This window comes from Hylobates moloch, unplaced genomic scaffold, assembly GCF_009828535.3.
Source record: "Hylobates moloch isolate HMO894 unplaced genomic scaffold, HMol_V3 SCAFFOLD_6, whole genome shotgun sequence".
Taxonomy (NCBI): domain Eukaryota; kingdom Metazoa; phylum Chordata; class Mammalia; order Primates; family Hylobatidae; genus Hylobates; species Hylobates moloch.
Window position 1 is genome coordinate 145,531,020 of NW_026652281.1, and position 19,724 is coordinate 145,550,743.

A 19,724-nucleotide genomic window follows, 5' to 3' on the forward strand; every position below is an offset into this window, starting at 1 on the left:
GAAGGCCAAAGCAGGCGGATCGCTTAAGACCAGGAGTTCAAGACCAGCCTGAGCAATATGGCAAAACCCCATCTCTACAACAAAATAATAATAATTTAAAAATTAGCTGGGTATGGTGGCACATGCCTGTAGTTCCAGTACTTGGGAGGCGGAGGTGGGAGGATCACCAGAACCCAGAGTGGTCGAGGGTGCAGTGAGCCATGATTGTGCCACTGCACTCCAGCCTGGATGAGTGAGACCCTGCCTCAAAAACAAAACAAAATTGGGAGTTGCAAAGGCAGTTTTCTGGTTCCTGAACCTCCCTTTCCATTTTCCTTCCCTAGCTGTGAATACAGCCCAGGGGTGTGGCCTGAAAGTGGCCTGTGTCTCAGCCGCCGTATCGGACGAGTCAGTGGCTGGAGACAGTGGTGTGTACGAGGCTTCCGTGCAGAGGTAGGTGTCTGGGTGCTGGCTCTCTCTGTGGCCCTGTAAGCCATGAACTCTGAATATCCAGAGCCTAGGCCTGTGGAGTGGCTTAGGTTTTGGCCCCCACAGTGTGTGGGAGGAGCCCCAAGAGGGCGCGACCCCACCTTCCTCTTGGCAGCCTAAGGCACAGACAGCATAACTTTTCCTGGGGTTAGAGATGCTTCAGGTTTGGGGAGTGCTAGTTCTGTGGTAGCTATGAAAAAGGTGTATGGCTAAGGAGCAAGCGCTAGAGAAAGGGAGGGCGCCTTAAGAGAGGAGTCCAAGCTGGGCATAGTGGTGTGAGTCTGTAATCCCAGCTACTTGGGAGGCTTCAGTGGGAGGATCACTTGACACAAGGAGTTCGAGACCAGCCTGGGCAACATAGTGAGACCCCATCTCTAAAAATTTTCTTTTTATTAAAATTTTAAAAAGGACCTGGAGGAAAGCTGAGCAAACCCCAACTTTCCTTCCTGGGGATATAACCTCAGCCTCCCAGAACAGTTTGTTCACTGCAGGGAAGCCTAACTCCCCCTCCGCTGTTGCCTTTCAGACTGGGTGCTTCAGAAGCTGCTGCATTTGACAGTGACGAATCGGAAGCAGTGGGTGCGACCCGAATTCAGATTGCCCTGAAGTAAGTGACAAGGACTAGGAGGACAAGAGGAATGGTCTGTGTGGGGTCTCTTCTTCATCCGCAGCATTCCCCAGCATTTACCTTCACAGCCGCCCAGGGTGGAAGGCAGCACCAGCAGGACCTGCGAGCCATTGCAGCTTCTTAACTGAAGGGATGCTGATTCGTTCCTACCTCCCAGCCATCCGCTTCACAGATAGGAGAAATGAGGTTTTAAAAGACCTTGTGACTTGGCCCAACTCACTGAGCTGACTGGTAGCAGAGCCAGGAATGGGACTGAGACCTCCTGCCTCTCAGTGTGTTTGTTCATTGTTGCTGTGGCCTTTGTCTTCCCATCACATCTAGGTTTCATTGATCTGGATGGAAGTTGATCAGTGGGGGCTGCAGCCCAGATTGGGTCAATACACACATGGTTGTTCTTTTTGTTTTCTTTTGTTGGGGGATGATCTCAATTTTTTTTTTTTTTTTTTTTTTTTTTCCCAGGCTGGAGTGCAGTGGTGCGATCTTAGCTCACTGCAACCTCTGCCTCCTGGGTTCAAGCAATTCTCCTGCCTCAGCCTCCCAAGTAGCTGGGATTACAGGAGTGTGCCACCTTGCCCGGCTAACTTTTGTATTTTTAATAGAGATGGGGTTTCACTATGTTGGCCAGGCTGGTCTCAAACTCCTGACCTCAAATGATCTGCCTGCCTCAGCCTCCCAAAGTGCTGAGATTACAGGCATGAGCCACCAAGCCTGGCCTTCAATATTTTTTAATAGGAATTAGTTGACAACATTTCCATATCATGAAATATCACCCACATTTATGGGTTCTTTTTAAAAATTCAGACAACTGGCTGGGCGCGGTGGCTCACACCTATAATCCTGACAGTTTGGGAGGCTGAGGCAGAGGGATCACTTAATTCCAGGAGTTCAGGACCAGCCCAGGCAACATGATGAAACCCCCTCTCTACTAAAAATAGAAAAAATTAGCTGGGTTTGGTGGTGCACACCTGTAGTCCTAGCTACTTGGGAAGCTGAGGTGGGAGGATCACCTGAGCCTGGGAGGTCGAGGCTACCATGAGCCCTGATCATGCCACTGCACTCAACCTGGATGACAGAGTGAGACCCTGTTTCAAAACAAAAAAATTTTTTCAAACAATTGGCAGCTCTAGCTCTACATCCCTGCATGGCAGCAAAGCACTGGGCCTGTGCTGTTGGGCTCACCATAGTCCCCAGGGCAGCCAACAGCCATGTCCTGTGACTTTTAACAGAGAGAAGGAATGAGAGAGATGAGTGTGTTACTAATAGGTACTTCATATGCCCCTTTTCATTTCAGGTATGATGAGAAGAATAAGCAATTTGCAATATTAATCATCCAGCTGAGTAACCTTTCTGCTCTGTTGCAGCAACAAGACCAGAAAGTGTGAGTATGTAGCTGGACGGGTGTATATCATACTCTCACCCTCTGGAGTTACCCCTGGGGGTCACTTTTCTGCCCTGTCCTGATGCAGTTATGGGCCTTGTCAAGGCACTGTGGGTTTGTAATGCATATGACTGTGATGCTCAATGTCAGTTCTGTGCATGTGAATACAGGCGCAATGGCAAGCCCACCAACTGTAAAGACAAGCACTCTCTAGATGACTGTGTGAATTCCTGCCCCATTACGTGCTGAGCACCTGCTACATGCCAGCTCTAGGAATGGGGTGGTGAGCAGAGCCTTCCTGGGTCCTACCCTCCTGGACTTGGAGCCTCATGGAGAAGATGGTCACAGTCTGTTTTATCTTCTCCTAAGCTCAAGTGTTCCTTGCAGAGAGAGATGGGTCTTCTGTTTCCAAGAGTTAACACCAGTCATTGTGCTTCTCTTGGAGGGGTGTGACTGCGTGTTACCTTGATGCTGATAGGATGCAAACACCTGCTCTGTCCGCATGTGGGCTCCTCCCATGGTAGATGGGTTTATCCTTTATTGCACTCATCTGCCTCCAAGTTTTCTCCGATTGTAAGGCCTGGAGGGTGGCAACAGAAGCTTATGTGTCTGTGGTCTACACCCAGCCAGACTGTGAGGGTGGCACATGTGGGAAGAAGGAAGGGCAGGAAGGTGGACAAAACAGAAGGAAGACAAGATGGGATGCTTGGGTCGATTTCAGTCTTTTGCCCACACAGACAGTGCCAGGCGGAATAGCCTCCTCCATAGCTCACTGGTACTCAGGCCGGGGCATCTGTGGGATAATGCCTAGAAGTGAACGGTCTGGACCAAAGGACAAATGCATCTGGAATTTTGTTTGATTTGTCAAAGTTCCTTCCAGTGTATAGAGGCCTGCTTCCCCGGATTCCTCACTTCTGCAAACTCTCATCCACTGTTGTTTGCTTAGGAATTTCAGCAGCTGTTTAGTCCAAGATTTTAGCCCCAGGCATGGGCTGACCCAAGATTTCCTGCGGTTCTGTCTCCCTCTAGTAATATCCGCGTGGCTGTCCTTCCTTGCTCTGAAAGCACTACCTGCCTGTTCCGGACCCGGCCCCTGGACGCCTCAGACACTCTAGTGTTCAATGAGGTGTTCTGGGTATCCATGTCCTATCCAGCCCTTCACCAGAAGACCTTAAGAGTCGACGTCTGTACCACCGACAGCAGCCATCTGGAAGAGTGCCTGGTAAGGGCCGTGTCTGGCTGGCTGGCTGGCTGGCTGGCCTTCTGTGTTTATGGGGATTGGTCTACCCTGAGCTTCAGGAAGAAGGCTCGAAGGAGATGCAGGTTGTGCTATCAATCAGGCTCATCTTGGATTCTAGGCAGCGAGACTTCCACAGGTGAATGTTGTTCTCAGACTTAGGGTGGGAGGGAAGGAGCTCTTTCACGAGAGGAAGAGTGATGGACCTGAAAGTGCCTTTTAAAACTGCCAGAACCTGGAAAAAGCCACATACCGCAGCTTTACTATACAGCATGAGAGATTAGATAAGAAGCACAGACTATGGCTGTGTGGTGGCTTATATCTGTAATCCCAACCCTTTGGGAGGCCAAGGCCAGAGGATCACTCAAGTGCAGGAGTTCGAAAGCAGCCTGGGCAACACAGCAAGACCCCGTCTCTACAAAACATAAAATTAGCCAGGCATAGTGGTGCATGCTTGTAGTCCTAGCTACTCTGGAGGTTGAGATGGGAGGATCCCTTGAGCTGCAGTGAGCTGATCATGCCACAGCATTCTGGCCTGGGCAACAGCAGAACCCTGTGTCAAAAAAAAAAAGAAAAAAAGCACAGAATAATGAAAACAAACACATAGGCATTCACATCCCACCTTTACCACTTGCTGTATAGCTGGATGACCTTGGGCAAGGTACTTAACATCTCTGATCCTCATTTTTCTTATCCCTAAAATGCAAATGATAACGCCTCCATCCTGCCCACCAGAAGAATCTTCATAAGGATTGAGATAGCACCTGTAAAGCACCTATTCAAGTGTCTGATCCACAGTGGGTTCTCATTGAGTGGGGCCATTGCCAGCCTCCTCCCTGAAACTGACCTCCTCCAGCTTCATCTCTCACTGCATTGGCAGGAGTCAGGACTGGGGATGAAGTAGCCCAGGTACATTGTGTCCTGAGAGACAGGCAGACCCAAGTGCAGACAGATACTCAGCTTTCCCATCTGTAGAAGAGGGATTTTATATAATAGCTAACTCGGGCTTGTGATGTACAAGTGAATTAAAAGAAGTAAAGGGCTTTGTTAACCCTGATGCCATTTAGTGTTAGAGTACTTTAATGATAACTCAACTGTGGGCACAAAGGAGCCCAAGCGTGGGCATTATACCTAGAAGGTCGCTCCACTCATGCTCAGATCTGTACTGGGAGCTTGTTGTGTCCCCACCCCTGTGTCTGGGGCTGGGGATTCAATGGGGAGCCAAACAGACAAGGTGCCAGCATTGATGGCTAAGATGTAAACAAACTGTGAGGAGGGCTATGTTGGAAATGGATGGGTTGAAGTGATGGAGGAAAATGTGGGGTACGTGCAAAGGGGAGAAACAAGATGTGTACACCCCTCCGAGCCTCTCCTGCCTCCATTTCTGGAAGCTGGAAGGTGGAGACTCTCTCACTGCCTTCTCGGAGGGCTCGCCCCTTTCTCCTGCTATAAATCACAGACCTTTGCCCAGAGAAGGGAATCTCTTTGCTCTCCATCCTTGCCTTGATCTGCATGCGCTATATCTGTTTCTCTATCATGGCATTGTGGGGCCACATCCTTGGATTGTGGCCTGGGGCTGTCACCAGGCTTGCCTTTCCAGCCGTGTCTCCTCACAATCTTCAATTCTCGGTCTCAGTTCCCTTATCTGTAAAATCTGGCTCATACCGCCTTCCTGGAGGTGGTTCTCTGAAGACTAAATAAGGTGCTGAAGCAGCGCTTCAAACTGTGCCATGCACACAATTTACCTGGAGCTCTGGCTAAAATGCAGATTCTGATTCAGCAAGTCTGGAGCAGGACCTGAGAGTCTGCATTTCTGACAAGCTCCCAGGTGAGGCCAGTGCTGCTGGTTCCTGGATCACACTTTGTGTAGCAAGAATGTAGAGCAGCAAAGTGTTTGCACTTTGTGCTCACTGGATATCAGTTCCCATCTCTTTCCTTCTTAGCTGAGTACAATGCAGCATCACTGCCATTGATGTTGTTACTGACAATAATGCAATAGTTAATGACGGTAGGATGCAGTTTATATGGCAGGCACTGAGTTAAGCTCTTTACATGCATTATCTCTGTTTTTTTTTTTTTTATTTTAGACTGAGTCCTGCTCTCAGTCTCTGGAGTGCAGTGGCGTGATCTCGGCTCACTGAAACCTTCACCTCCCAGATTCAAGCAATTCTCCTGCCTTAGACTCCAGAGTAGCTGGGACTATAGGCGCGCACCACCTCACCCGGCTAATTTGTGTATTTTTAGTAGAGGCGGGGTTTCGCCATGTTGGCCAGGCTGATCTTGAACTCCTGACTTCAAGTAATCCGCCTGTCTCCACCTCCCAAAGTGCTGGGATTACAGGTGTGAGCCACCACCCCCAGCCCATTATCTCTATTGATCCTCACTCCAACCTTGCAAAATAGGTAGCGTATTCCAGTGGAGAAACTGAGGCACAAAGAGGTGAAAGACCTTTCCTATCACAGGAAGGTGGCAGAAGCCGTATTTGAACCCCAGCAGGTCTACCTCTGAAGTCCACACACGTCAGCGCCTCTGTGTTGTCTCTTTGCCAGCACAGGGCTCCCTGGAGCCCAGAGGTGGGGGTGGTGACTTGAAGGGGTTGGCAAGCCTGGGCTCCTCCAGCGAAGCATTCCCTTGGCCCTGGGCATTCCTAAGCAAGAAGAGGCTCAATCCTATTTTCTTCTCCTAATTGGATGCCTTTTATTCCTCCTTCCTAATTGAAGTCTGGTCATTGCTAGTTGCCATGGCAGCAGCCAAAGCGCTCATCTCACTGTGGCTTGTCTCTGCCTGCGGCCAATGGGAAACCTCCTTTCCCGTATACGGTGGGGACATGGAGTGTCAGGCTGTCGTATTCTGGTGGCTGGAGGAGGAGAGGAAGTGAGATGGGAGGAAAAAGGGCCTGTCCGCTCCCACACAGAGACTCCGGGCAGCAGGGTGTGTGGAATCCCCAGTCTGTTTCCAGCCAGGCAGCAGCAGCAACTGTACTGAGCCGAGTCTGTGTGTCTACCAGTGGGCTAAGAACTTCATGTGCAGTATCTCATGTAATCTTCACGATGGCCCCAGGAAGATAAGGGATCAAGACCCAGAAAGGCTAAGTAACCTGCCAGGTCATCCAAGGAGAAAATGGCAAAGCCTGGATTTGAACAGAGACTCCAGCTTCCTTATGTGTAGCCATCTCACCGTGCTACTTCTCAGGGGGTTACTATGAGTGTCTCTCATGTCCCCAGACCCAGATTACAGGTTTGGAGGAATACACAGCCCACCTTCCCAATATCGCAGGCAACAGTTCCACCAAATGCCCTAGCATGGCATTGCAGGGGGCCTAGTTGCCCACTGCTCTACTGCTGAGCTCAATGCCACCCAGCCCGGACTCTCTCAAGCTAGCTTGCTTCTCAGGCCCCACTTAACGTCCCATGGTTCACCATTACAACCATTCCCTTGCCTCCTCTCACTTTGGCATACGAACTTGGCAAAACCCAGCCCTGTTAAAGCGAACTCTCCACCCCCGCCTCTCCAACTGAGCAACTGGAAAAAAAAATGCACACAACCACGCTGTATGGTGTCATTTGGAAATGGTGATCACTCACTTCCCATGAGCCCTGAATGCTGCCCAGAAATTATACTGTATCTCCCTGGACCATTTACTCACCCACTCATCACAATGACTAATTCATACTTCTCTCAGGGAGAGAAGAGAGGACAGACTCAGAAGAGGGCCCCCACACCATATCTAGCTGTTCTTGTAGGTTCTGCCATTTCCCTGGCTTCTGAGGATGGGCCTTCTGCACTCCTGTCTGAGGCCACCGCCCCCATTTTCTCGCAAGGACATTACTCCAGCAGCCATTCCGCTCTTTCCTCCATCTTCAATTTTCCCTCCTCTACTGGATCCAGCCTATCAGTATATCATTATGCTGTTGTTTCTCCCATGCTCAAAACAAAACAAATTTTTTTTTTTTGACAGAGGATCTTGCTTTGTTGCCCAGGCTGGAGTACAGTGCTATGAACTCAGCTCACAGCAGCCTCGACCTTCTGGGCTCAAGTGATCCTCCCACTTCAGCCTCCCCCATAGCTGGGACTACAGGCACATGCCACCATGGCCGGCTAATTTGTGTATTTTTTGTAGAGATGGGGTCTCACTATGTTGCCCAGGCTTGTCTTGAACTCCTGGGCTCAGGCAGTCCTCCCGCCTCAGCCTCCCAAAGGGCTGGGGGTTACAGGCGTGAGTCACCACGCGGGACCTAAAACTTTTTTCACCCCATTTCCACTTCAAACTACTACATTGTTTCTTTCCCTTTCTTTATGGAAAAACTTGAAAGAGGTGTTCCCTTCCTCTCTGTAACCCAGTCCACGTGGACTTTGTCCCTCATCTTTCTTTTTTCTTTTTTTTTGTTTTTGAGACAGAGTCTGTTGCCCACACCGGAGGGCAATGGCGTGATCTCAGCTCACTGCAACCTCCGCTTCCCGGGTCCAAGCCATTCTCCTGCCTCAGCCTCCCAAGTAGCTGGGACTATAGGCACGCGCCACCACACCTGGCTAATTTTTGTATTTTTAGCAGAGATGGGGTTTCACCATGTTGGCCACGCTGGTCTCAAACTTCCCTCAAGTGATCCGCCCACCTTGTCCTCCCAAAGTGTTGGGATTACAGGTGTGAGCCACCATGCCTGGCCTGGCCCTCATCTTTGTACCGACGGTGTGCTCATCATGTTCATCAGTGAGCTCCTTGTTACCAGACCAGAGGCCAGCTCTCCATCTTCCTTCTGGACCTGCCAGCTACTCTTGCCACAGTGGCTGACTCCACCTCCTTCAACATCCTTTGCCCTTGCGTGGCCTCCTGGTTACCTCGCTCTTCCATTGTTCTCCCCTCACCTCTAGCATCTTGGTCTCCTTTGCTGATTCTTCCTCATTTCCCTGACCTCCCTATGTCAGAGGGCCCAGAGCTGGGTCCTTGATCTTCCCCTTTTCTACTCATTTCCTTGGTGATCTCATTTTGTCTCCCAGCTGCAAACCCATCCCAAGTGCAGGGCTCCAGCCTGGGCCTCCCCACTCGCCTCGAATCTCGTATCTCCACTGCCTGTTCTGCATCTTCACTTAAATGTAAAATAGGACCTCAAACTAACATGGCCAAAAGAATGCCCCTGACCTTTCATCCTGTGTCTCCGCTGTCTCAGCCGATGGCAGTCTCATTCTTCCATTGCTCAGGCCAGATCCCTTGCAGTCATCCTTAACCCCACTCTTTCCCTCACCCCATCCTCTTAGCTCCACCTTCAAAAGAACCCTAGATTCCACTTCTCACCGCTTCCCCAGACCCAAGCCACTGTCTTCCTTTACCTGGATGATGGCAGCCATCTCCTACTTGGTTTCTCGGCTTCTGTCCTTTTCCCCTTCCTCTTTTTTCAACAGAGTAGCCAGACTAATCGTGTTTAAATGTAAATCAGTGCATGCCATTCTTTTGCTAAAACCTTATGATGGCTTATGTCTCCACCTAGAGTCAACACCTGTGTCCTTTGCCTGGCCTCCAAGACCCCTTGGGATTTGGCCACATCTTATCTCTGGAATTATATCCCCAAAACTCTTCCTCCAGCCTCGTGTTCCTTGAATACACCAACATGTGCTCCCCTCCAGGCCTTTGCACTTGCTGTGTCCTCTGCCTGGCATTCTGTCCTCCCAGGTGCTCCCTCACCTCCTTCTGGACTTTATTCAAATGTCACCTTCTCAGTGAGGTCTTCCACCCTATATAAATCCCATTACCCTCTCTGCTCTCCTATCCCCTCCTAGCCCCTTTCCCTGTAGTATTTTCTCTACAGCACCTTTTATCACCTAACATTTCGCTGTACCTCATAGATTCTAGGGTACATGTTATCTTTACGTTTTATTTCTGAAATCAAGATGCACTGTGTACTAGATGACAGGTTATAGTTTCATTGGCAACTATTTCTCTTTCTTGGTGCATAAAATAATGGTACACTTTTAAATGATGGCATCTTAGATTCGATGAAACACAGTATGGAGTTTACCTATGGAGTTGTTATCTGATTCCCCTAGACGTGAATATAAGGTCATGGGGCAGGAATATTTATCTGCCTTCAATTCTGCTCTATCTCCAGCACCCAGAACAGTGCCTGGCACATAAGACTTCTCAGCAGATTTTTGGGTGTTGAATAAGTGAATGAATGAATACGTAAATGCCCTCAAAAGTCCATCCAGTTTACTGAGGTAGACAATACTCACAGCTGTGAGCTGGCCCCAGACAAACAGTGTATCTTGTTAGAATTAATAATAATCTGCTGGAGGTGTTACACCTCAAAGCTGTGATCCTGGTCCTTTCCCCTCATACCTCACACATGGCCTGGCATGTTCTGAACTGTAATATCCAAATCACTGTCTATCTCCCTAGGAAACCATGAGCCCCGTTTTGGGGAAGAATCATGTCTTACATGCTTCTGTGGCTCCAGAGTCTGCGAAGGGCTTAGGGAGTTTTTATTGAATGAGTAACTGAGTAATAGACAAATATTTGTATATATGTACATTTATTCTGGGTGTCTGAAGTGTGCCAAGCATTTAATTCCCTCTGATCCTCCCAATAGGCTGGTAGGTAGGAGTTATTTTCCCTGTTTTCCAGATGAGGAAGCTGGTACTAAACAAGTGAAGTGTCAGCATCGTGCTTTCTTCCTCTCCCCACGCCCCACTGTGCTCTCAGAAACCACCTTTCACTGTCCCAGACCTAGCACAGCCCTGCCGCGTTCCAGTGCATCCTGATGAATTGTAGCCCCCATAATCCCCATGTGTTGTGGGAGGGACTTGGTGGGAGGTAATTGAATCATGGGGGCTGTTACCCCCATGCTGCTGTTCTCATGACAGTGAGTGTGTTCTCATGAGATCTGATGCTTATATAAGGGGCTTTTCCCACTTTTGTTCGGCACTTCTCTTTGCTGCCACCATGTGAAGAAGCAAGTGTTTGCTTCCCCTTCTGCCATGATTATAAGTTTCCTGAGGCCTCCCCAGCCATGCTGAACTGTGAGTCAACTAAACCTCTTTCTTTTATAAATTACTCAGTCTCGGCCGGGCGCGGTGGCTCACGCCTGTAATCCCAGCACTTTGGGAGGCCGAGGCGGGCGGATCACGAGGTCAGGAGATCGAGACCACGGTGAAACCCTGTCTCTACTAAAAATACAAAAAATTAGCCGGGCGTGGTGGCGGGCGCCTGTAGTCCCAGCTACTCCGGAGGCTGAGGCAGGAGAATGGCATGAACCCGGGAGGCGGAGCTTGCAGTGAGCCGAGATGGCGCCACTGCACTCCAGCCTGGGCGACAGAGCGAGACTCCGTCTCAAAAAAAAAAAAAAAAAATTACTCAGTCTCGGGTATGCCTTTATTAGCAGCATGAGAACGGATTAATACACTTGGCTACAAGTCCATTTTGCAAACTGGCATTTGGTATTTCTACCACCCATCAGCACAGAGTCTGGGTAGCCCCTTCCACCCACCAACACTGGTGTGTTAGGGGAAGGTGAGCTGACCACCTTCCCAAACCTGACCAGGGCTGATTTTTGCACATGTTGAAACAATAAAGCCTCTGAGGAATGATTAATTAGTTTGTAGTAATTTCTAGGAAGGGTGTAGGAGAAAAAAAAAAAAAAAAGTAAAAATATTAAGTCACTTGAAATAATTCCCTTCTCTGTGAGCTTATAGTCAGTCAGGTTAGTTTGTTATAGTTTGTTTTTATTTTAAGGGATATATTTACATAATTCAAAGAAAAATTGTATGGAAAGGTTTACTGAAGAGAAATCATGCTCTCTCCCCACCCCAGCCTCACCACCTATCCTATATAGGTGACCACTTTGATTAATTTCTTTTTCATCTTTCCATTATTTCTTGTGCACATATGATCATGTTCACTCCCCCTGGCACCTCAAACATGGTGCAATATATAGATAGGCTATAGACACAGACATACTAACCCCCTCTCTCTTGCACAAAAGGTAGCATATTATATATTCTTTTCTGCACCATGCTATTTTTTCCCCTTAACAATATAGCCTGGCCATCTCTCTGCATCAGTAAAAAGAGATCTTCCTCTTTTTTACATGGCTCTATAATCCATTGTATGGATAGATTATAGTTCTTTTAGTCTGTTCCCTGTTGCCGGACCTTTGGGTCGTTTAAAATCTTTTGCTATTGGCCGGGTGCCTCACACCTGTAATCCCAGCACTTTGGGAGGCTGAGGTGGGTGGATCACCTGAGATCGGCAGTTCGAGACCAGCCTGACCAACATGGAGAAACCCCGTCTCTACTAAAAATACAAAAAAAAAAAAAAAAGGCCAGGCGTGGTGGCACGTAATCCCAGCTACTCTGGAGGCTGAGGCAGGAGAATCGCTTGAACCTGGGAGGCAGAGGTTGTGGTGAGCCAAGACCATGCCATTGCATTCCAGCAGCCTCGGCAACAAGAGCAAAACTCTGTCTCAAAAAAAAAAAAAATTTCTCTATTACAAAGAGGGTCAGAATGAATACTCTTGTTTGTAGGTCATTTTGTACTTGTGCAGGTTTCTGCAGGTGTATCTGTGGGATAGACAGCTACAAGGAGAATTATTCGGTCGAAGGGTAAAATGCATTTATATTTTTGCTAGACATGACTAAATTCCTTCCATTGGGTTTCTGCCATTTTACAGTTCCACGAGCAAGGTGAGAGAGGGCCTGTTTCCCCATAACCTCACCAACGGCATTTGTTGTCAATTTTTAAAACTTTTGCAAATTTAGTGGAGAAGAAATGATACGCAGTTTTCTACCTCACTTAGAATTAATTACTTGTTCAGTTCCTGAGTTCCTTGGGAGAGTGCTGGCTCCCAGAAGGTGGAACCAGGTGGAGACCATCATTATCCTCAGTACATAACACAGAACCTAGTGCTTAATATAAGTAACACAGAATGGGTATTCAACAACAAAAAAATCAAATAACCCAATTTGAAAAGGTGAAAGGACTTGAATAGACATTTCTCCAAAATTAATATACAAATGGCCAACATGCATGTGAAAAGGTGTTCAACATTACTAGTTATCAGAGCAATGCAAATCAAAACCACAATGAGATACCACCTCACACATATTTGGATGATGGCTATCAAAAAACCACACAAAATAACTAGCGTTGGTGAAGATATAGAGAAATTGGAACTCGTGTGCATTGTTGGTGGGATTATAAGCGCTCCCTTAGTGAGTCTTAAGGTAAACAGTGTAGTCGTTCCACTAAAAAATTAAAAATGTAACTACCATATGACCTAGCAATTGTACTTCTGGGCATATATTCAGGAGAATTGAAAGCAGGGTTTTGTTGTTGTTTTGTTTTGTTTTGTTTTTGAGACAGAGTTTTGTTCTTGTTGCCCAGGCTGGAGTGCAATGGCACGATCTCAGCTCACCTGCAACCTCCATCTCCTGGGTTCAAGCAATTCTCCTGCCCCAGCCTCCCGAGTAGCTGGGATTACAGGCATATGCCACCATGCCTGACTAATTTTGTATTTTTAGTAGAAATGGGGTTTCTCCATGTTGGTCAGGCTGATCTCGAACTCCCGACCCCAGATGATCCACCCACCTCAGCCTCCCAAAGTGCTGGGATTACAGGCGTGAGGCACCGCGCCCGGCCTGAAAGCAGGTTCTTAAAGAATTACTTGTACACTCATGTTCATAGCAACACTGCTCACAATAGTGAAGAGGTAGAAGTAACCCAAATCAACAGATGACTGGACAAGCAAAATGTAGCATACCCATACAGTGGAATATTATTCAGCCTTAAAAAGAAAGGGGGATCTCTTAGCCCAGGAGTTCGAGATTACAGTGAGCTATGACCACATCACCGCACTCCAGCCTGGGCAACAGAGTGAGACCCTACCTCCAAATAAACAACAACAAAAAAGGAATAAAATTCTGATACATGCTACGACACAGATGGACCTTGAAGGCATTGTTAAGTTCAATAAGCCAGTCACAAAAAGACAAATACTATTTGATTCCAATTATACGAGGTATCTAAAGTCATCAAATTCATAGAAACGGAAAATACAGTGGTGGTTACCAGGGGCTGTGGGGAAGGGGAAAAGGAAGTCGTTGCTTAATAAGTGTAGAGTTTCAGATTTGCAAGATGAGAATGTTCAGTAGATCTCTTTTCCAACAATGTGCGAAATGTTTAATGCCACTGAACTGTGCACTTAAAAGGGCAAAGATGGTAAACTAAAGGTTTTTTTTATCATAGTTTTTTTAATTAAAAAAATTCATAGGATAAGTCTTCAGTAAAGATTTGGCAAATGATTAAACCAATCAACGAATGAATGAATGAACAAATGAGTTAATTGGAAGTGTTAACAACTTGGCCTCTCTTCCTGCCGGGATGCCTACCTCTCATCTGGAGTGGTGTTTTTTCCATACTGTCCCCTTGAACCAAATTCCCTGACACCTGGTGTCCCCACCCTCCTGCCCCCCGCCGCTTATGTTCTCCTTGTTTCCATCCCCAACAGGGAGGTGCCCAGATCAGCCTGGCGGAGGTCTGCCGGTCTGGGGAGAGGTCGACTCGCTGGTACAACCTCCTCAGCTACAAATACTTGAAGAAACAAAGCAGGGAGCTCAAGCCAGTGGGAGTCATGGCCCCTGCCCCAGGGCCTGCCAGCACGGTGAGCCGGGACCAGGTGCGCCACCCTCCCACAAGGCAGCACCTGGATGTTGGAAGGGAAAGCCTCTCCCAGAACTGGAGGTGGTCGGGCATCATGAGAGGAGAACAATGGGGTGGAGGAAGTAGGAGAAGACAGGGAAGGAGAGATCTCCACTAAGGGGCAGGCGGCTCCGCTTCCGCAACTTGTACTCTTCCACATCTGTTTTTCCTCCTTCTGTCCTTTGCTCTACCTAATACCACTTGGCTAAGGAAAACCTTAATTCATGATTTTTTACAAATGAAATGGAGAAGGAGGTAGAAAACTATGGAAGATAAAAGATTAGCCTTTCTTGGGCCCCTACTTTGTTCAAGGTCCATAGTGGAGGCTTTGTATAAGAGACAGCTGGAAGTCATGGGAAGAGAATCAGAGGGCTAGGTCAGTCATATCACCTCTCTGAGGCTCCAATTTTTAATGTCTAATATGAGCCTTAAAAGGTTGTTATGAGGATGGGCACGGAGCCTCATGCCTATAATCCCAGCACTTTGGGAGGCCGAGGCAGGAGGATCTCTTCAGGCCAGGAATTCAAGACAAGCCTGGGCAACATGGTGAGGCCTGTCTCTACCAAAAAAAAAATAATAATAATAAAAATAAGAAAATAGTTTTTATGATGCTTTGAAGAAATATATTTAAAGAGCACTTGGTAACTGTTCCATTATGACTTTGTTATTTGAAAATCTTGGCTGGGCGTGGTGGCTAATGCCTATATTCCCAGGACTTTGGGAGGCCGAGGCAGGAGGATCTCTTGAGGTCAGGAGTTCGAGACCAGCCTGGCCAACATGGTGAAACCCTGTCTCTACTGAAATTCCAAAAATTAGCCAAGCAAGCATGATGGCAGTCATCTGTAATCCTAGCTACTAGGGAGGCTGAGGCAGGAGAATTGCTTAAACCCAGGAGGCAGAGGTTGTGGCGAGCCAAGATTACACTGCTGCACTCCAGCCCGGGCAACAGAGCAAGACTCCAGCTCAGGAAAAAAAAAAAAGAAAGAAAAGAAAAGAAAAAAAATCTTATATTTGCCTATTTTCAGTGAAAAAATATGTTTTGTTTTCATTTTAGTGCAGTACGCTTTAATGTATTAAAATATCCTTAAACTGTCTCTCCTGTTTGGAAAGCCCAAACCTCCTGGGCAGGTAGACTGGGCAGGACTCAGTTGAGCAGCGAAGTGAGTCTTACATATAGGGTATTGGACTCCTACGGGATCCTGGCCACATCAAAAAGTTAAATAGAGAGTGTTTTGGATTCAGGTTTTCTTGTAATTCTCTGTAGTGATTCTTCCCTCTCTGTAGAGGTTGTTCCCTCTGTCAGTACTTGGTTAGTTTGGACAGCCACTGCCTAGAATTTCAATGGAGGGGATGGGTTGGGACATACAGGTAAAGATAAGGGTAGCAAATAGATAAAGTAAGTCTATTTTCTTTTTCTCTTTCTCCGCCTCCTCTCCTTTCCCTCCCCACTCCAACTTCTTTTTCATCATCATCATCATCATCATCATCATTTTCTGTACTTCCTTTTGCATCAGGCACTGTTCTGTTTATTATGTGCAGTTTACCAAGGCTCAGAGAGATAACCAAATTACATTAAGATGTACATCTCATCAGCAAAGCTAGATCTCAAACCCAGGTCTCTCACTCCAAAAGCAGACAGTGAGCTGGTAAAGGTCTTGAAACTCCTCTCCTTCCTAGAGCATGACCTTGAGTAAGTAACATCAACCCTAGACACACTAGTTCTCTCCTTCCTGTTTCTCAAGCGAGTCATAATAATTCCCACCTACCAGGATGGTTGTAAAAATTAAATAAGATGCTACACATAAACCATCTTTCACAGTGCCTGGTATATACCAGGCCTTCAGTTGATTTTAGTTCCCTCTTTCCCTCCTTACAAGAAAACGTCAGGAATTTTTCAGGCTCTGGCCCACACTACCAAGGGTAACTACAAATTAACCATGTGCTCAGAAAACTACAGGATCCAGTTTTTGCTTTAGTATTAGCTACCATTTACTGGATGCCAATTATGTGCCAGGTATTCTTCTATGTTCCTGGTGTAGAGTCTCAATTAATCTTCATAACAACCCTTTCTAGCAGTTATTAGAGGAAACAGTCTCAGAGAGGTTAAATAATTTCCTCAAGTCATATGGGCTTTTTCACTGTAGATACCATTCAGTATAAATGTTCCTCTTTCAGGAAGCCCTCCCTGAATGCAACTTCCCAAGCTTTATCACTGCTCCACTGTTCCCAAACAGCCAATACTTATCTCTCCTATTACCTGTCTTCTATGTCAAATCCTTATTGCGTTATGTTATTGATGGTTCACACGTTGGTCTGATGACGCTGTGGTCTTCTTACAGTCAGAGACCTTAATTCTCTCTCACTTCACTGCTAAACTTGGCTGTCTTCCACCACGATTCTGAGTAGGTTCATACATACAGGAGCTATTCTCCGGAGAACTGCTAGTTGAAGGAATTAAGGACAATTTTTCCAGTTTATCAGTGACCTTGGGCAGGACACTTGACCACTCTGGTCTTTGGTTTCACCATCAATTCACTGGGAGGGTCACAGCTCTGAGATGCTCTGATTCCTGGCAGGTAGGGTGGCACCTACATTGTACCCAATGACCCAGCAACCTTTGTCTCTGTAGGACGCTGTGTCTGCTCTGTTGGAACAGACAGCAGTGGAGCTGGAGAAGAGGCAGGAGGGCAGGAGCAGCACACAGACGCTGGAAGACAGCTGGTGAGTGAGCACGCCCTTGGGCCCCAGGAGCTGCCCTGCCTGGACCTAGGCCCAGCAATGAGATCCCCCAATGCCAGTGCAACTAAGAGAAGGGTTCCACTGGGAAGGTTGAGAACCCCTCTCCTCACAGGTTCTCTACAGGCAAAAAGGCAATGTAACCTAGTACGATGGTTCCCAGAATTCCTTTCAAATTTGCCATTTTGTTTCCCATGAATCACCTATGCTAGTTCACACCTAATGTTCTTTATCTTGATATAGTGACATTTATTTTGCTTAAAAAAAAAACAGTAAAGAAACTTTACGTTACTCTAAATGGAAAATTTGTGTAGTTTGCCATAAATTAAAGAGTTCTTGGGAATTGCATTTGACTTTCAGGAATGGAGAGCAGAAATATTAGACAGAAATAAAATAGAAGTTTACTTGTTCTTCACTTAAGAAGAAGAGGGCCAGGCACGGTGGCTCATGCCTGTAATCCCAGCACTTTGGGAAGCCGAGGTGGGCGGATCACAAGGTCAGGAGCTAGAGAACAGCCTGACCAACATGTTGAAACCCTGTCTCTACTAAAAATACAAAAATTAGCTGGGCATGGTGGGGCGCGCCTGTAGTCCCAGCTACTCAGGAGGGTGAGGCAGGAGAATCACTTGAACCCAGGAAGGGGAGGTTACAGTGAGCCAAGATTACACCATTGCTCTCCAACCTGGGTGATAGAGCAAAAAAAAAAGAAAGAAGAGGAATGTAATCCCAGCTATTCGGGAGGCTGAGGCAGGAAGATTGCTTGAACCCATAGTGAAACCTCCTCTCAAAAAATTTTTTAAATAATGGGAGAGGCCAGGCGTGGTGGCTCATGCCTGTAATCCCAGCACTTTGTAAGGCTGAGGCAGATGGATCACCTGAGGTCAGGAGTTCGAGATCAGCCTGGCCAACATGGCAAAACCCCATCTCTACTAAAAAATACAAAAATTAGCCAGGCATGGTGGTGTGCACCTGTAATCACAGCTACTCGGGAGGCTGAGGCAGGGACAATTGGTTGAACCCAGGAAGCAGAGGTTGCAGTGAACCGAGATTGCGCCACTGCACCCCATCCTGGGTGGCAGAGTGAGACTCTGTTTAAAAAAAAAAAAAAAAAAACGGGAGGAAGCAATCCAAGGCTATCCAATTCTGTCAGCCCCACGGTATTACTGCGAATCCAGGCTCCTTTCCTCTGTCTGCTTTGCTGTCTTTACTATGTGACCTCCATCACCAAGGCTGCTTTATAGCCCAAGATGGCTGCTGGATCACCAGCCATCAGGCAGGTAACCATCAGGAAAGAGGAAAGACAAAAGAGAGCATGCCTGTGTACACCTTTTAACTAAGAAGCATTCCTGAATGTCCCACACAGCAACTTCTGCTTGCTTCTCATTGGCCAAGCTTAGCCACTTAGCCTGCCTAACTGCAAGCGAGACTGGAGAATGAGGTCTGTTATTTGGGTACGAAAATCAAATTTCTGTTACTAAGGGAAAAAGTGGATACTGGGTAGACCAAGAGCCAAGTCTGCTTCAAAAGGTAACTGTGGAAAACACAATGTAATGAAAATAAAGCACTATTATTAGTCTAGTTAGATATATTGCTTGCTAAGCCTGAGCCTTCTCTCCCGTTATTAAAAAAAAAAAAAAAAGGTTAGCAAGTGTTTCAGCAATGTTGAAGACATGCTATTGCCAAAGAGAGACTTTCTCCTTGATGTAATCAAAATGTCTGAACAAGAATTGAAAAGGGGACAACTTTCTCCCTTTGTAATTCAGTGCTATTTAATTCCTTGTATCATGAGAAAGGTCTCATCATACACTTTAAGAAACAATGACATTGACTAGGGTTTGAAACTTGGATTTTTCACGTTTTGTGTAACCTTAGGCAAAGTATTTTTTAAACTTTTTATTGCAGTGTAAAATACATACAGAAAATTCACCTAAGCATAGAGCTCAGTGAATTTTCAGAAAGCAAAACTCCTCCGTAGCTAGCACCAAATCAGGAAGCAGAATGTGACGAGCACCACAGAAGCCCGCACCTTGTGTCACTGTTGGGCAAGTCGCTCTAACCTTGTCTGAGGCTCATCTGAAAACTGAGGAAATAATACTATGTAAGGTTACTGAAAGAGACTCAAGGGAAAGGCACTAATGAAGATCAAGTGCAAAGCACATGGTAGACCCTCAATACATGGTCGAAATTATTGTTAGGAAAAAGAGAAGGAATGTTCCTCACTACTGGCTGGAAACAGGGTAAATCCCACGTAGGAAATGGCCACAGCCTATGAGTCTTGCCATTTAGCAGGAAAAATAAGTTGGTCTTAAGTGCATGTGCTTTAAATTCAGACAGATATGGATCTGGAGTCTAGCTCAGCCAACTTCCTTCTGGGATCCTATTTCTGATCAGTAAGACCTTACTGAGCATTAGTAAGTTTTAAAAGCTCCCTGGCTGACTCTAATGTGCAGCCTGGGCTAAATATCACAGCTGTAAACTTCCGTCTCCTCATCTGTGAAATAGAGATTTAGAAAACAGCCACTATGTCATGGGGTATTTTGTAAAATTATGCATGATAAGCGCTTAACACAGACCCTGACCTAGAGGAAGC

The 19,724-nt window shown here is 46.8% G+C and overlaps 2 protein-coding genes across 10 annotated transcripts in view; both read left to right on the top strand.

Moving 5' to 3' along the window:
* The window catches only part of WWC1 (WW and C2 domain containing 1), a 181,970-nt gene that overhangs the window by 138,273 nt on the left and 23,973 nt on the right, over positions 1-19,724 (top strand). For 5 of the 9 annotated variants that reach the window (XM_032158581.2, XM_032158580.2, XM_032158583.2 and 2 more), the window contains exons 12-17: positions 324-432; positions 995-1,075; positions 2,388-2,474; positions 3,504-3,696; positions 14,208-14,375; positions 17,028-17,119. In XM_032158581.2, coding sequence (XP_032014472.1) covers positions 324-432; positions 995-1,075; positions 2,388-2,474; positions 3,504-3,696; positions 14,208-14,375; positions 17,028-17,119 — 730 coding nt within the window. The remainder of the gene's footprint in view (positions 1-323; positions 433-994; positions 1,076-2,387; positions 2,475-3,503; positions 3,697-14,207; positions 14,376-17,027; positions 17,120-19,724) is intronic. The other 4 variants (XM_032158584.2, XM_032158582.2, XM_032158587.2 and 1 more) reach the window with 1 other exon arrangement.
* RARS1 (arginyl-tRNA synthetase 1) overlaps positions 1-19,724 on the top strand; it is a 234,378-nt gene that overhangs the window by 123,656 nt on the left and 90,998 nt on the right. The window lies entirely within an intron of this gene.